Source organism: Pipra filicauda, unplaced genomic scaffold (assembly GCF_003945595.2).
Source record: "Pipra filicauda isolate LSUMZ 115617 unplaced genomic scaffold, ASM394559v2 scaffold346_size766342_pilon, whole genome shotgun sequence".
Classification (NCBI taxonomy): Eukaryota; Metazoa; Chordata; class Aves; order Passeriformes; family Pipridae; genus Pipra; species Pipra filicauda.
Window position 1 is genome coordinate 77,590 of NW_024104472.1, and position 15,555 is coordinate 93,144.

The following is a 15,555-nucleotide window of genomic DNA, read 5'->3' on the forward strand; positions in this document are numbered from 1 at the left end:
CTAGCACAGCTATGGTCTCCCTCTTGGCAGCTGTGGACACCCCAGAGTGTCTGTGACCAGTGGGGAGCCGGTACACAGGAGGGTGCAGGGCACAGCTACGGGCAATGCAGCTGTGTGCTGAGCCAAGAGGGGGTCTGGTAAGGTAGCCCCAGCCACCACAGCTCTGCAAGTACTTACTGTGTGGGGTTTGGGCACTTTCCCTTGAGCTTGCCTCAAACTCCTCCAATCTCTTTTTCAAAATGCTACATTTTTATGTAGTCAAATAACAAAGGAATAGTGGTTTTTTTCCCCATGGTAAATTTATTCTGCCACCCACCATTTATTCATAAAAACATGAGTTCATACAGGAACCACTTAGTAGCAGGCATGTGGTGGTGCTGAAAAAGTATCTCAAATAAGAAGGAGCAGCAACCAGTCAAAAATTTGTTTGTTAGCAAAAGAAATGATCTTTTGGATCACTGACCCATTAAATAACGCCAGTAAGTCACCAAGCACCTGCTTAGCTGGAACCCTTGAATTTTAGCCAGACTTTAAGCACTGAGAGTACATGGGTAATGCAAAAGACAGTGGTTTTGTTGGATGTCCACCTTTCCCTTTATGGTATACTTGAATAAAGTGGAGAGAAGAGGCAGAAACATTCCAAAAGGATTTGGTTTTCCTTCTTTTGGGGTACTGGTTGAAAGGGTTCTTGTGTCTGCCTGGAGTTCTCGTAATCCTGAATACCTACATTGCTTAGAAACAATCTCAGTGGCTTTCTGAGGAGATGTTGTGCAGCTCTTTGTAATTTATTGGCATGATGGCTCTGTTTCTTCTGTGTCTACAAGACCTCTTCCCCCAGAACTCTGCAGTGGGCTGTGCTGGGACTTCTGTGGATAGCAGCATGATGACAAGCAAGGAGGAGACACGTTGGTACCTGGAACATTATCTTCCCTGGGGCTCCACCACACTTTGGAGACAGAAATAAAGGACTCCTTCCTTATATTCATTTAGCAGTAATTACTGCTCCACTCCTAAATTATCTAGTCCCTTTGGCTTGGTCCAAATCCAGCTGATTCAATCTATGTGTAGACTTAATAGCCACCTGAGCTCCTTTCCCTGGTTCTGTGCAGCTCAAACACACTTGCAGCTACACATAAATCCTGAAGAGGTCTTTCAGGGAACATCCTGGCAGTTTGCGGCTTATCTTCCTTTCAAACCAGGCAGTACAACAATCTCCTCAAAGGACTCGAAAGTCACCTTCCACTGTCTGAGTCAGGACCTGGGAAAAACCCTTCTACTCTCTGGGAGTATTCTGCACACCAGCAACTTCTTGGTACTCAAAAAAAAGAAAAAACACAGAAGGAAGACAAGTTCTCAGTTTTTCCAGCCTGTGGCAGCTGCTGGCAAAAAGACGGGGAGAGTGACAGGGCTGAAAAGACACTGTCCTTCGGGCAAGGAAAAGGGGTTATTAGGAAAATCAAGACTGGGAAGAACAAATGTAAAGTTTGTAAGGATGTCAGGGAGAGCCAAAAATAGCAGACACATAATTCAGACTAATAGGGGAAGAGTTCCAGGAATTTCTTCACCAGCAGCCATTGTACCCCAGGGATACTGCCCACATGTTCAAAGTCTTCTCCACCTCTTATTGCACAAAGCAGGGGAAGAGCCAACATCCTTATCCCTTTCCAACCTGTTACACACAAGAGCTATGAACCTTTGATGAATACAAAATCACCACTTCACCCTTCCCATAACTGTTCATAATAATTTATACTGTCATAAATTACTGACTCTTTTCATTAACTGCTGGTTCAGTCCCTAACTGCTATTTCCAATTGTAGTTCAAATTTATTAGTGAGGGTCCTAAATTATAAACATCGATCACTGATCATTACTTAGCCCTTAAATATTGAAAGTCTGTCTATTTATACCAAACATTTGTTTATCACCTCTAGAAATGCAGGAAAGGAATGTAGTAAACCCAGCAAAACTTGAGCAAGAAAAGGGTCACACTGACCCATGAACATTTTAGTCAGCTGCAGAAGAATTATTTTAGTAAAAAGTTCTTTTTTGGCTTGGCTTGGTTTTTTGTTTGTGGTGGGTTTGTTTGTTTGTTTGTTTGTTTGTTATGTTAGCAAGGTATCTAACATTTTCCCTGGTTTAACTCATGTGTTTATTTTTCATGTTTTACGTATCAATACACTGTCTTAGACTTACACTGCTACTAGCCTTGGGTTTGCATGTGCCATAGAATGCAGAAGAGTTCTTCCAAGAAGCAATGGTGGGCTGTAGTCCAGTCCCACCTCCCCCAAAAGCCCAGAGAAGCAGGATTTGCCTTCCTCTGACAAAGGACGCTGCCCTCAGCTCAACAGCATTTTTGTGTGCTTTGCTATTTGTTTTTGTGTCTGATTGTTTCAGGTCAGCAGAATCATTCCAGCAAGCTGACTTCACTCCCCTCTCTGCTGGTAACATTTCCCTCTTAGGTACAAGGTAGTGTAAAATTTGGGTGTATATCCTTTTTTACTTAATACTAAGTGGCCCTTGACCAAACAAGCCTTCCTGAACCCTACTTCAGCTTTCTTTATTAATTCCTGTACAAAGCAGAGCCTCACAGTCTTGCATAATTTCCAGCTCCAAATAGTTGCCCATTGACTAACAGCAGTCAAGCTTGAGCATGCAGCTACCTGCTTGGTTTTCTGTCATGACAGGAGCCCTCCTAATGTTGTCTCTACACAGGGGCACCAGTGCCAGCTTTGCATACAGTTTTGTGTGCTTCAGTGCCCAAGAGATGCTGTAGATTTTGCCCAATCAGCATCACTGTCTCACTCTGTCACCCTGTGCTCTTTTCTAATCTGCCCCACTGAATATAGGTGGCTGCCAAAAGTCAGCAGATTTTGAGCATTCTCCAAATTATTTGCATAACTCCCTTGCAGAGTGCTAAATTTTCTAGACCCCCTCAGTGGCAATGGAGCCCTTGCTCTTAGATACCCACAAATAAAGAGAGACCCACTTGGCTTTCACGTGTGAAGGAGCCATCTGATGGGATGACTGAGACCTGTTGTTTGACAAGTAGTTGATTTGCCAGGAAAAAAAGTCTTAAAGTGGGGAATGAAGGAAAACTAGGGAATGAAAAAACAGAGTGGGCATTTGAGAATTTGACTTGTCCTTATATCCTGGGACACTGCCCAGATACATCCAAGACAGCTCCACAAGCATGTTCCCGGGGGCATTGCTCCAAGGAGTAGCACTGGGCATAGGGATACCAGACAAAGGGCCCTGGGATTGCTGCTGGCTGTGTGCCACACAGTGATCTGCAAGGTCACAGCTGTAATCCAGCTCAGGTCTGTTGGTGGAACATGCTGCTGTGGGTTTGACCGGAGCTTCTGCCTGGAAAGCTCTTTGTAATACTTACTGCTTTTCTTAATTTTGTTGACAGCATGAGGTTTCAACTGCATCCCCTTAGTTCCTCATGACTCTTCTCTCCCAAACCCAGTTCAGCTCCTTTGTCTCTGATTAGTTTAGCAAGAGGAAATGATTCCCATTATATATTTGCATTTAAGAAACTACCTGGTTAATATGATGCATACATAGGTGCAACCAGGTCGTTACTGAATCATCCTGTTCTTGTTTTTAATCTGATTCAGGACATGAATTTCAGACCTTGGCAAACTGCTGGATTAGTCACGTAGTCAGCAATTTGAATATTGACAAAAGGAACAAGAGAATGTACTTTATTCAGATTAAATTAAAACAATGCACATATATATGTGAATATGTGAATCCAGCCCACTTTCCATGGAGGAATCATATGTCATTCTCAGATGCTGCCTGCTCTCCCCACCATTCCTCTTGAGCTCCTGTCACTGAGTCCAAGGACTCACATCAGAAATTTTAATCCCAACACTCCCTACCCACATCTTCCCCTTCTCTCTGTGAGGTGAGCAGAATCAGGCCATCTCCCACTGTTGGCATCCATCCTCTCCACAGGATTCACGAGCACTACCCTTTGTATTTAGCAGCCTTTACGGCTGCTCAATCAATCCAGCCTTTAGCAGCTTCTTTCCCCAGAGTCTGGCATTTGCCACCAAAATCTCTCATTGTCTACTTCCCACCCTTATCTGTGAATAAGTAAACTAATGTGCGTTTCTTCTATGCTCCCTGTGCTCCAAGAGATAGAAGAAAAAAACCTCCTCAGATAAGGAACAAAGACTGTCAAGCCTGAGAAAACTTTGCCTGAACTGTAATAGTGCATTTACAGACATGGAATATGCATGACAAAGCGTGGGAATTGGTCAAAAGTAAGGTCTGTCCCTAGCTCTGGCTGTACCCTACACCCCTCTGTTTTTTGAGGAGAGATTATTTCTGAGAGACAGTGGAAAGCATCTACCCAGAAGCAAAGAAAATCGTGAAGCTCCTTTATAGACCCTGCTCTGTCTGTGCCTGATCCTACAGTGCATCTTTGTGATAGAGTTGTTGGTGAAATGGGACCCTCTCTGTGAAAACATATCGCTCTCTCACGCGACACTTTGTCACCCTCTCACAAAACTTTTTTTTGAGCCACAGGTAGGAAATAAGGGTCCTACCCACCGACTCTGTTTTACCCATGTAGGGGTTTGAGCCTTTGTGCACAAGCAGGGCCAGGGGCTATGGAGTTCAGGGCACTGGGGGTCCTGTGAGCTGCAAGGAGAGCTGGGGCAAGAGAGCTGGGCCAGCCAGATGTCCTCCCTGAGGGGACAGGCAGTGGGCCTGTGAAGGTGTCTCTGGAGCTGCAGATCTTTTAATAAAAACCTGAGAAGTTGAGGGAACCATACTTATCTTTGAATTAGGGAGAAAAGACAAACAGCCACTAGCAAAGAAAATTCTGGTTGCCACAGGAGGTTGAAACAAGGGATCAGGCAACTATTGACACTTTAAAGTGTCATAGTAAAGTGTCACATTGTTGGTTTTATTGATTTTTTTTTTTTACTGGACAAAATGAAGAAATTTGTTTAACCTCCTTGTTATCCTGAAAAGCCAAGATTTCACCAACAGAATAGGCAGAGCACATGCTATTTTATGGGATAACTTTGGAAAATAATTTTGAGGAACAGTCTCATGGAAAACAGCTCTAACTCACAAAAGTAAACTAGGTACTGTGCCCCTCTCCAGAAGCCTCCTGAATTGTTTGAACTAGGCAGTGAACGCAAAAGAAGCTTGATGTCTTCTGTGCTGGCTTCTTTTATCAATGATCTTAAGCTTTGTCTAGCAGAGAAGCCTTTGGAGACTGTAAGGATTATGGGATTGATGCCTGTGGCATGAGAACTGAGAGTCACCTGCAGCAACATTGATATAAACCACCATCTTTGCAACCCTTACATCAAGTTAAGTTTAAAAAGCACATTGAGTGTTGTTTGCATACTCAGATCAGCCTTACAGTCTCTAATCTTTCTCTTACAGTAGTAAGCCATAGTGGTATTTTTATCAAATTAGCATTTTACTGTTTAAAAAGCTGAAATATGACAGAGTAGCAAACAAAGTATTTATGTCAAACAATGAAAATTTGTTCTTCATAAATAAAATGTTTCTTGAAAATGGCATGACCCCATTACTTCTGTGCAGGCAGGGAGGAGGCAGAGTGTACCCAATGTCGTTCCTGTGTAAACTTTAGGAATTCAGTGTCGTATATCAGATATGGAAGCTATGGAAGCTACAGCTTTATGAATTTGAGCTCCTATGACCATGTATTTGTATTAGCCAGACTTGCCAAGAGCATTTCAGGCACTCTTCTGTGAAATACAAAAGCTTATTTTTAAAAGGCTGTGAGGGCAATTAAAGTCAACATGATAAAAATGACCGGGTACCTATTTCAGACACTAATATGCACATAAAGATATTGAAGGAGACAAAATGATTTGCTCAAAGGCTAAGTAAGTATGGTATTTTTGGTCTTATAAGGACTAAAATGAGTGTTTGAAAAGCAAATGCAGAGGCAAACTGGTTAAACATGCTGAGCTGAACTGGGAAGGTGCTTTTATTGCTGATAGTGCAAAAACGCCCAGTGTAGCATGTTTAATTCAGCCTCAAAGAAGTGAAAACTATTTGCAAAGTACAGTCTGAGTCTATAGCTGCATTTCCAGTTGATTAATGACAATTGTGCATGCTGAGCAGCAAGTAAGCTGCTAGGTGTTGAAAGAGCATCATTTTAAGCAAAAGCGGTGAATAAGGAGGTTGCCACATATATGAATCAGCAAAAATCAAAATGCTCGTGTATTATTAAAGTGATGCTTTGTGGTAGTCAAATCTAAACTTAACCACAAGGAATAGCAGAAGATCTTATCAGGTGTGAGTAACTGGATAATAAAATGGCCAGTGAACCTGGGCATCTGCTGGTGCAAACTAATACACAGTGTGAAAATTAGTTCAAAATGTACCTATTCAAGTACATGGGCATATATGTAACCCAGGAGGTACTGTTCTAATTTCTAGCAATGCTCGTGAAAGAATCTTGGAGTAACTATGAAAAAGTCAACTTATTACTTTAAAGTGTCTGAAAAATGAAAAAAAGTAAATAGGAATTACTAGAAAATTACGGAGAATGCAATAGGAAGCATTGCTCTGTGCTTATATAAACTATGCAGGTACTTGGACTGCTCTTGTTAAAAAGACACACAAGATTGTGATGAGAATAATAAAGATATATAACAGCTCCTGCAAGGCAAAGATTCAACAAATTAGGCCTTTTGGCATAGAATAAAAAGGATGGAGAGAGGAGATGACAGAAGTTTATGAATTTATGAAGGACATGAACAAGGAAAGATAATTAGCTATTAATCCTAATGCTGAGGAGTCAGGAATGTACCATGAAATCATTAAGGGGCAGGTTTTCAGTAAATGAAACTTTTTTTTTTCACTACACATATTAAGCTATTGAGTTAATTACTCTGGGATCATGTGGATATATATATATATAGAGAGAGAGAGAGAGAGGTAGGATAAGTCTTAAATATTTATATAATCCATATACAGGTGACATCAAAACATGCTTAGGCAAAGCAGAGAGTGAAACAAGGGCTATCAAAAGTATAGATCCAGACAGAGCCTCTGAAGGTGCCTGGGGGCTGTTGAATGAAGAAATGCAGACAGAGTCTTTGGAAAGCTGTAAGGCATTACTGGAAGATGATGGCAAGACTTCTGTTATCTTGAAGTAAGGTAAAACCTGTTTCTGAGTTGAGGAAGTTACAACAGTATTTATTTTCCTATTTTTATGAAGCTTTTATTTCCGCATTACTTTACAATCCACAAGAATCAATGTTTTGTACATACATGCTTTGTATTCCTCACCTCCCTTCCTTACAGATGAACATTTACAGATTCCAGAGTTGTTAAAACTTGTCTCTTGCACCTCCTGCCAATGAGACAGGTGTTAAGCAAAGTGTAAGCAACAAGCCTTCACCCCTGGATTTGTGCTCTGTCAGAATTCCTTGCTAGGGTTCCCCCTCCTTCCCAAATATAGCATTATATACTTCCTTACATATATGTTCCAGTAAACAAAAATCAAGACTAAAAATAGCACTCAGCTTTAGCATAGATTTTGTTTGGTTATAAATGAAAAATGCTATGGCAGTACTGAGCAACACAAGCTGTGGATTTCTTCCAAGCATTTACATTTACCACTATCAAACTTGTGTATTATTTTATAAAACAGTTAATTCTTCATGACTTTTTTGTTTAGATTATGTAAAGATCTTACATTTCAGTAAAGCTTTCAATACTCTTAAAGTGTTCTTCTGGACAAAATGTCCAGCACATAGCCATGATGAGTGAGCAACTGGCTCATGGGTCGGGCACAAAGGGTTATAGTGAATGGAATAAGGTTTGGCTGGGGATCCGTCAGTAGTGGGGTTCCACAGGGCTCCTTCTTAGGCCCTGTGCTCTTCAACACCTTCATAAATGACTTGCATACAGGACTTGAAGGTACACTGAGTAAGTCTGCTGACAACACAAAACTGGGAGGAGCTGCTGACTCCCTTGAAGGTAGGGAGGCCCTGCAGAGAGACCTCGACAAATTAGAGGACTGGGCAATCACCAACCATATGAAGTTCAATGAGGGAAAGTGCCGGATTCTGTACCTGGGATGGGGCAACCCTGGATGTACAGACAGAATGGGGAATGAGATGCTGGAAAGTAGTGCCATAGAAAGGGTCCTGGTCGATGGCAAGTTGAATACAAGTGAGCAGTGCCCTGGCAGCCAGGAGGGCCAACCCTGTCCCGGGGGGCATCAGGCAAAGCATCGCCAGCCGGTTGAGGGAGGAGATTGTCTCGCTCTGCTCTGCACTGGTGCAGCCTCACCCTGAATATTGTGTGCAGTTTCGGGTGCCACAACATAAGAAAGATATTAAGCTAGTAGAAAGTGACCAAAGGAGGGCAACAAAGATGGTGAAAAGCCTTGAGGGGAAAGCCGTATGAGAAGCAGTTGAGGTCACTTGGTCTGTTTAGCCTGGAGAAGAGGAGATTGACGGGAGACCTCATTGCAGTCTACAACTTCCTTATGAGGGGAAGAAGAGGGACAGGCACTGATCTCTTCTCTCTGGTGACCAGTGACAGGAGCCAAGGGAATGGCCTGAAGTTGTGTCAGGGGAGGTTTAGGTTGGATATTAGAAAAAGGTTCTTCACCCAGAGGGTAGTTGGGCACTGGAACAGGCTCTCCATGGAAGTGGTCATGGCACCAAGCCTGACAGAGTTCAATAAGTGTTTGGACAATGTTCTCAGACACATGGTGTGATTTTTGGAGTTGTCCTGTGCAGAGAAGGGGAGTTGGACTCAGTGATCCCTGTGGGTCCCTTCCAACTCAGGATATTGCATGAAATCCAACTTAATTTTCTAAACCTCTGAGAGCAAAACCAAATTAACTCTGTCATTTTGCTGATACGCAAGTTCTAATTTCTCATAATTACTAGATCAAGCTTAAATTTTATTTAAATCCCATCTTATGAAAGCATTTCTACTTCCAGACAGGCATCACAAAACCAAGCTCAGTACTAAGCGTAACATAGAGATCTTTACTTCAATATACAGAAACAAACACGGCAGTACTTTATATACTCAGACAATTTTTTATTATCTTTCCTACACACCCTCTTTAACACAGCATTCTTTTCTGATAGGTTTTTTTTTCATCAGTGCTTTAAAAAGCAAAGGTTCTTTACTATGTTCTAATCAAGCATCATTTAATAGAAGTCACTCTTGATTGGATGCTTTGGGTGAAGTGCAGACCTGATCTTGACAGAAACGCTGGGTATACTTTACAAGCAAAGCCCAAGATAAGGGCTGCAGTGCTGATCTAGCTAATTCATGCCTGGCAGGCCACCGTCCTCGTCCTCAGAAACTTTTCTTAAAGATGGGGTTTAAAGGGTACTATAATTAGAAGAAGCTTTTTTTTTTTTTTTTATTGTCAACAACAGAGCTCAAGCTCCAGACAAATAACACCTAGTGACAGATCTTCACACAGCAAGTAACACTGAGTCACTCTATACTTCCTGCTAGATTACTTTCACAAAAACTTTTACCCCACTCCCTTTGTGCAGTATCAGTGAAATCAAGGCTGCGCACACAAATGAGGATACCAGAAAGGTTTCCTGCAGCTGTAAAAAGCCCACAAGATCTCAAACGGAAAAGCATCATCTTACTGCTATCCTGCCTCTAGCTGCCTGCTGCCCTTGTTACCCCTACATCTGGCGACCAAGATCAACTTTTTTACTGTCAATTCAGCAGTTATTTTATCTGTTCCTTGTCTTCCAAACTCAGGCCTTCTAAGAAGGTCTCAGCTTTCTTTTTCCTGCCTCACCCTACAGAAAGTCTGTGGGAGCTGCATTTTATCTGACCGTTGCCCGAACTGGTCCACGGTGACGATTTTCTCGGGCTGCCATGGCACTGGAGCAGTTTCGGAGGGTCCCACGGGGCTGATTTCCCTCCGGGACATGTTTTCTGCCAACACTTGGGAATCGATCCCGGCGCAGGGCTGAATTTGCAGTGTACCAACTCCCTCCGCCCGATGCGCGCCCTGTGTGCATGGACGTCCCGGGCGGACCCCAGGGCGCTTCCCGCGAGAGGCCCCGTCCCCAGACCCGCTGCATGCCCAGCAGCTCCCGCCCCTCGGGCACGGCAGAACCCAACGCCGGCGGCTCCCGCTGAGCCGCTCAGCCCCTTGGTTCGGCCCCGCCCCGTCCTGGGCGTCCATCCCACCGACTCCGGGCGGCCGCAGGAGCGGGGCGCGGGCGGAGGCGGGTTAAAAGCGGCGGCAGGTGAGCGGGGAGGGACCTTAAAGCTGCGGGGCGGCGAGACTTGGAGCGGCCGGTCCGCGGGCACCGAGGGACGCGGGAGCGGAGCAGCGCGGCGCGCCCGTCGTGTTCCGCGTGTCCTGCCGAGCCCTGCCAGGTGAGCGTCCAGAGAGGCTCCCGCGTGCCGCACCGGTGGGATCGGGATTAGGCTGTGCGCCCGCCGAGTGGGTCGGGATTCGTGTGGTGTGCCAGAGAGGGGCTCGGGTCGGGGCCGTCCCGGCGGGACTGGGCTCGGGGCGGCCGCCGGCAGCGGAGAGGGCACTACGGGGCTGGGGCAGCCACGCCGCGGCCCCGAGTCCCCGCTGCTCCGGAGCTGCCAGGGAGGCAGCCGTGCCTGGGCGCCGGCTGTGAGCCCCCAGCCCCGGGACCGGCCCGGACTGCGGGGATGCGGGTCGTGGGCGATGACAGCAGCCGGCGTTCCGGGGAGAGCCGTCGGACCTCAGAGCCAAACGCGCTGTTTGCCAGCGGTGCCCGATGACAGGAGCCGATGGTAGTCGCGCCGCTTCCCGCCGCTGAAGGCTCGCTGTAGGCTCCACGTCCGCTCCAGCCGCGCGGGAACGCGGTGGGAGGGAGGGAGGGACGGGGTGGGGTCCAACTGGTACCCCCGGAGTGGGAATTTAGAGTTGTTTTCAATAACGATGTCTTGGCTTTGGCAAGTTGGGTGTCCCGGTAGATTCACTCTCTCCCCACAGCCAACTTCGGTGTTTCTGTAGTGGCAGATGAGCAAGGAGAAACTGTTTTTTCCCCCAAAACTTGCAGCACTGGTTCAGAACTGCAGTGGGAGACGGCACTTGGAGCCCAGGCTGTTCATCTCTCAGTGATATACACTTCAAATACTTTCCTTCAATCCTGATTAGCCCCTTGTGAAGGTTTCACTGACTTTATTTTAATGACTGTGCAACAGGCATGAGGAAATTCTTAAGAGAAAGATGCAGGTATCTGATGATAGCCTACAGTTTAGGTCAATGTAAAAAGTTGCATAATATGGTGCCAGTTTCAGCAGAGACAAAGCATAAGAAGTCTCAGGAATTCCAGCCATCTTCTCAAAGTTGTTGGTTTGTTTTTTTTCTTGTCTTACCCAATTTCACCTTTCTGTATCACAGTAAATCTGACCTCTCCCTCTTGCCTCAAGGCTTGTCAGCACAAGCTAGGTCCTCATAGCAAGGGTATGTGTTGGGACATGTTAGTCCTTTGGTTGTGTTGTACCTACACCAGCGTAAAAAGTTATTTTTTTTCCTCTCTGTTGTTTGAGAGATTTTTGTAAACTTTGGCCAGTGTTACGTTTCAGGGTACCACATTCTCCCCACAACACACAGCTAGCACCAAGAAGAGACGCAGCTCTTATCCATGGCCAGTGTGGCTCTCCCACATTGCACAGCTGAGCCCAGCCTTGAGAGATGATGGACCAGCTATGCAGGTTCCCAGCTCGGGTTTCAAAGTATTTTGTCCAATTCACTGATAGTGTCCAAGTGGCTGCAATCAGTGAAAGCTTAGCCCCGAGAATGAATTCTGACTTCAGCAGAACTTACTTTCAAAGGAGCAAAGAGTGTGGATTTTAGTCTTTCAGAATAGGAGGAAAGCTGAAATGGATCTTCTCTGAGGTTTGACCTCCTGTATTCTGCTGGGGTGTAATAGCATCTAGAAAATCAACACAAACTCTTTAGCTGACGGCTTTTTCCTCTCAACTCTGACTCTGCTTTTCTCTTTTTTGGATGAGATAGCAATGAATGTGGAAGGGCAGGCTCTGCTGTATCTTTCTTTGCCTGCTGGTTTGTGCTATATAAGCATGCAACCCTGACAGAGCTGACTTGAGGCTTCTCACCAGTGTTGGCAAAATCAAATGTTGTAATTTTGAGATTAAGGGTGATGTCTGAGCTGCAGCAGAAGGCCTTGGAGGCCTGCTGGAGGTGTCTGGGTGGAATGAGGACTTCTGCTGAAGGTGGCCAAGTAGTACTTACCTCAGAGGCAAAGAAAACACCAACTCAGCCTTCTAGGGCTGTGGTGTTGGCAAAGAAATCCTGTAAAAAGTACTAGAGAAGTCTCTACCTTGTCTAAATATGGCTTAACTCATGCAGTGATAGTAATTTCTATTGCTTTGGGAAATACAGTGAAAGGCAAAACACTGACAAGAGTCAACCACAGAAAGGGAAATAAGAAAGAGATGGAGGGCCTAGAGAATGCACAGAGGAATTGTATTAAGAAGTAACTTATTTTGTGCCCAAAGCCTCGTTGAGAAATACATCAAGGTATCCTTGTCCCATCATAAATTCATGGAAGGAGAGAGTTTAATAAGCTTTTTGAATCCATAAACATGTGGACATTAATCAAAGTGACTTACACTTGCCTATTGCTCTGGAGAGACTGCTAGGAAGTCCTCTTTTTCACAGGTCTAGAACTGATTTTTCACACTTGGAAAAGTGACCATTCTGTGTATTGTGTCATCCTGTAGGTAAAAGAACACAGAAAAGAAGATGGACTGGGGAACTCTGCAGACTGTTTTAGGAGGTGTAAATAAGCACTCCACCAGTATCGGGAAGATATGGCTCACAGTCCTGTTCATCTTCCGTATCATGATCCTGGTTGTGGCTGCAGAGAGAGTCTGGGGAGATGAACAACAAGATTTTGTCTGCAACACACTTCAGCCTGGCTGCAGAAATGTATGCTATGACCACTTTTTCCCCATCTCTCACATCAGACTCTGGGCCCTGCAGCTGATCTTTGTCTCCACACCTGCGCTGCTGGTGGCCATGCACGTGGCCTACACCAGGCATGAGAAGAAACGGCGATTCAGAAATGGTGAGAAAATTGATATTGAAGAGCTAAAAAATGAAACGATTCACATCCGGGGACCCCTGTGGTGGACGTACACCAGCAGCATCTTCTTCAGGATCATCTTTGAAGCTGTCTTCATGTATGTGTTCTATTACATGTACGATGGGTATCAGATGCCCCGCTTGGTGAAGTGCGATGCTTGGCCCTGCCCCAATGTAGTGGATTGTTTTGTGTCTCGGCCCACTGAGAAAACCACATTTACTATTTTCATGCTTGCTGTGTCTGGGATCTGCATGATGTTGAATCTGGCTGAGTTGTGTTACCTAGTGATAAAAATTTGCATGAAAGAATCCAGGAAAACAACAGTTTTGAAATAACTCCCCAGTTTCAGGATGTCCTAGCTCCCCACTTCCCTTAAACTTTCTTAGGTGTCAGAGAACAATAAGCAATATTTTCCACACTCAAGGAAAAGCATAAAAATGAATGTTCATTTGTGTTTAAAGAATTATGGCCTCCCTGGGAAGCTGCTACTGATGCAGGTTTTAAATATCATGAGCTAGTTCAGTGTTCCTGCATTCAGAAATAGAGGAACCTTCTGGCAGCAGCCTTTCCAAGTATGCCTGCTGTTGGCCCTCTTGTTGGGACAGAGTCACTTTTCAAAAAGTGGGAGTGAAAAGGACCAGAGAAGACTCTAATGCCCAAAGGAGAGCCAGGAATCACAAAACCACTATGTCAGCTCAGAGGGAAGCCAATAACAAAGGGTTTTGGCTAAAAGTGGGGTAAAAGGTTTTTGTGGGACATTACAGCTTGTGAAAAGGAATAAGACAAGGGGTAATTGTGTTTATAGTAGATATCCTCTCTAAGTAATCCAGAGAGCAAGGAAATGGCCTAGGAACACAGGCACTCCATGGCAATGCATGCTATCAGTTCTGCTGGGCAACCAGCAATGGCTTTTATCTTTTTATCTTTTCATCTTCCTGCCTGCACTGAGAAGCATCTCCTACAGGGTTGGAGATGGCCAGTCTCAACTGCTTGTGAATGTCATTGGACCAGTGCTGCCTCCCCACAGTCACAGATGCTGCAGCAGTGGGAGGAACAAAATTCATTTTTCATTCTCTAGATCAGGTGAAAAAAAGGACTGTCACTTCTGAGAAGGTGGAGGCAGTGCAACTGTCTTCCTCCTTCTCTTGTTCTCCCCTAATACTTTGTGAAGAACCTCAGTACAGTAGACTGTACTCGATGAAGAGACTTTTTACCACCTGACTGTGCCTCACTTAGCTGTGTACCTTTCAGAAGGGTTTTTTTTCAGTAAAAACAGAGAAAAATTGCCTTGCTTCATTTCTGTTTGTTATCCAAAAGAAATGCTTCAACTTACAGCATGATATGGAGTGCTCCTTCCATGGACCCCTTTTTCCTATCCAACCTGCACAGCTTTGCTTCATAAAACCTTTTCCCTATCTGATGTACCTTTCAAATGAGTCAAGCAAACCACTCTAATCTCTGACATTCCACATTGTGAGATTAAAACGCCATTCCTTTTCTTACAGTTGGTCTAGCATAAATTAGAGACAACTTGCAGAGCTAAAATAGCGAAGTGAACCAATCAGAAATGAGGAGGAACTTGATATTTTTCTTAAAGTTCACATTGTTGAGCTGTAAATTGTATATTACTAATTTGAAGAACTATATGAGTCGGTCTGGTCTTGTCTCAAAACATATTTTATATCTGTCATAGACATCTACACCAGCACATACGGCAACACAGTTTTATCTCCCAAGTGTGTGCTTATTGAACCCACTTCTAGAAAGCTGGCTGTCTCTCCTCCTGAGCTTTAATTACTGGCTTTTCCCTAAAATGAATAATCACTATCTCACCTTCTCTCTTTGCATTCATCTTTTACTGTATGTTTAAATTTGTCACTGTTGGAGTAAACAAAGCTGCATGAATTAAGGCCCATGGCCCCTCACTGTGCACTGGAAGCGGAGCATGAACAGGCTTCCGTTGCTTGTGAGCTACATCCAGTGTTGCAACTTGTCTGCAGATCGAAATCTGTCATCTAAGAGGGGAGCAAAGAAACCATGAAAACACCATCCTCAGAAGCATGAACAAAAAGATAGTCATTCATAATGAGCTGGACTGGAAACTTGGAGGGTGAAAACATCCTTAATTCAACTCCAAAGAACAAAGTTTGGCACATATCAGGTTTGTGCTTGATAGAGTTCCTGCATTGTTCCATACACAAGTACGAAGAGAATGAACTATCTAGTGCCAGTGCTCTAGTATTACATTTCTTTTGTAACAAGATTTTTATTTTTTTCTGAAATTATAATTAAAGCACGTATATGCGCATGTGTTTTCTGTATTACTTGTACATGCTGTGTGTTACCTAATGTGTCTAATGAAAATCTGTTTTACTACAATGGAAAATGTATGCACCAATACTACATTTAATAGCCAAGGGCTAGTGAAAGGATTTTAGCCTTCTGC

The 15,555-nt window shown here is 44.3% G+C and overlaps 1 protein-coding gene across 1 annotated transcript; it reads left to right on the forward strand.

Moving 5' to 3' along the window:
* Positions 1–12,766: 12,766 nt before the first annotated feature.
* Positions 12,767–15,212, forward strand: LOC113987005 (gap junction beta-2 protein-like). Its single transcript, XM_039384323.1, has one exon. It carries the CDS (start codon positions 12,767–12,769, stop codon positions 13,442–13,444), a length of 678 nt encoding a protein of 225 aa, XP_039240257.1. The 3' UTR covers positions 13,445–15,212.
* The last annotated feature ends 343 nt before the right edge of the window (positions 15,213–15,555 follow it).

Coding starts and splice junctions, on each gene's coding strand:
- LOC113987005 (XM_039384323.1), top strand. CDS start 12,767: ATGGACTGGGGAACTCTGCAGACTGTTTTAGGAGGTGTAAATAAGCAC.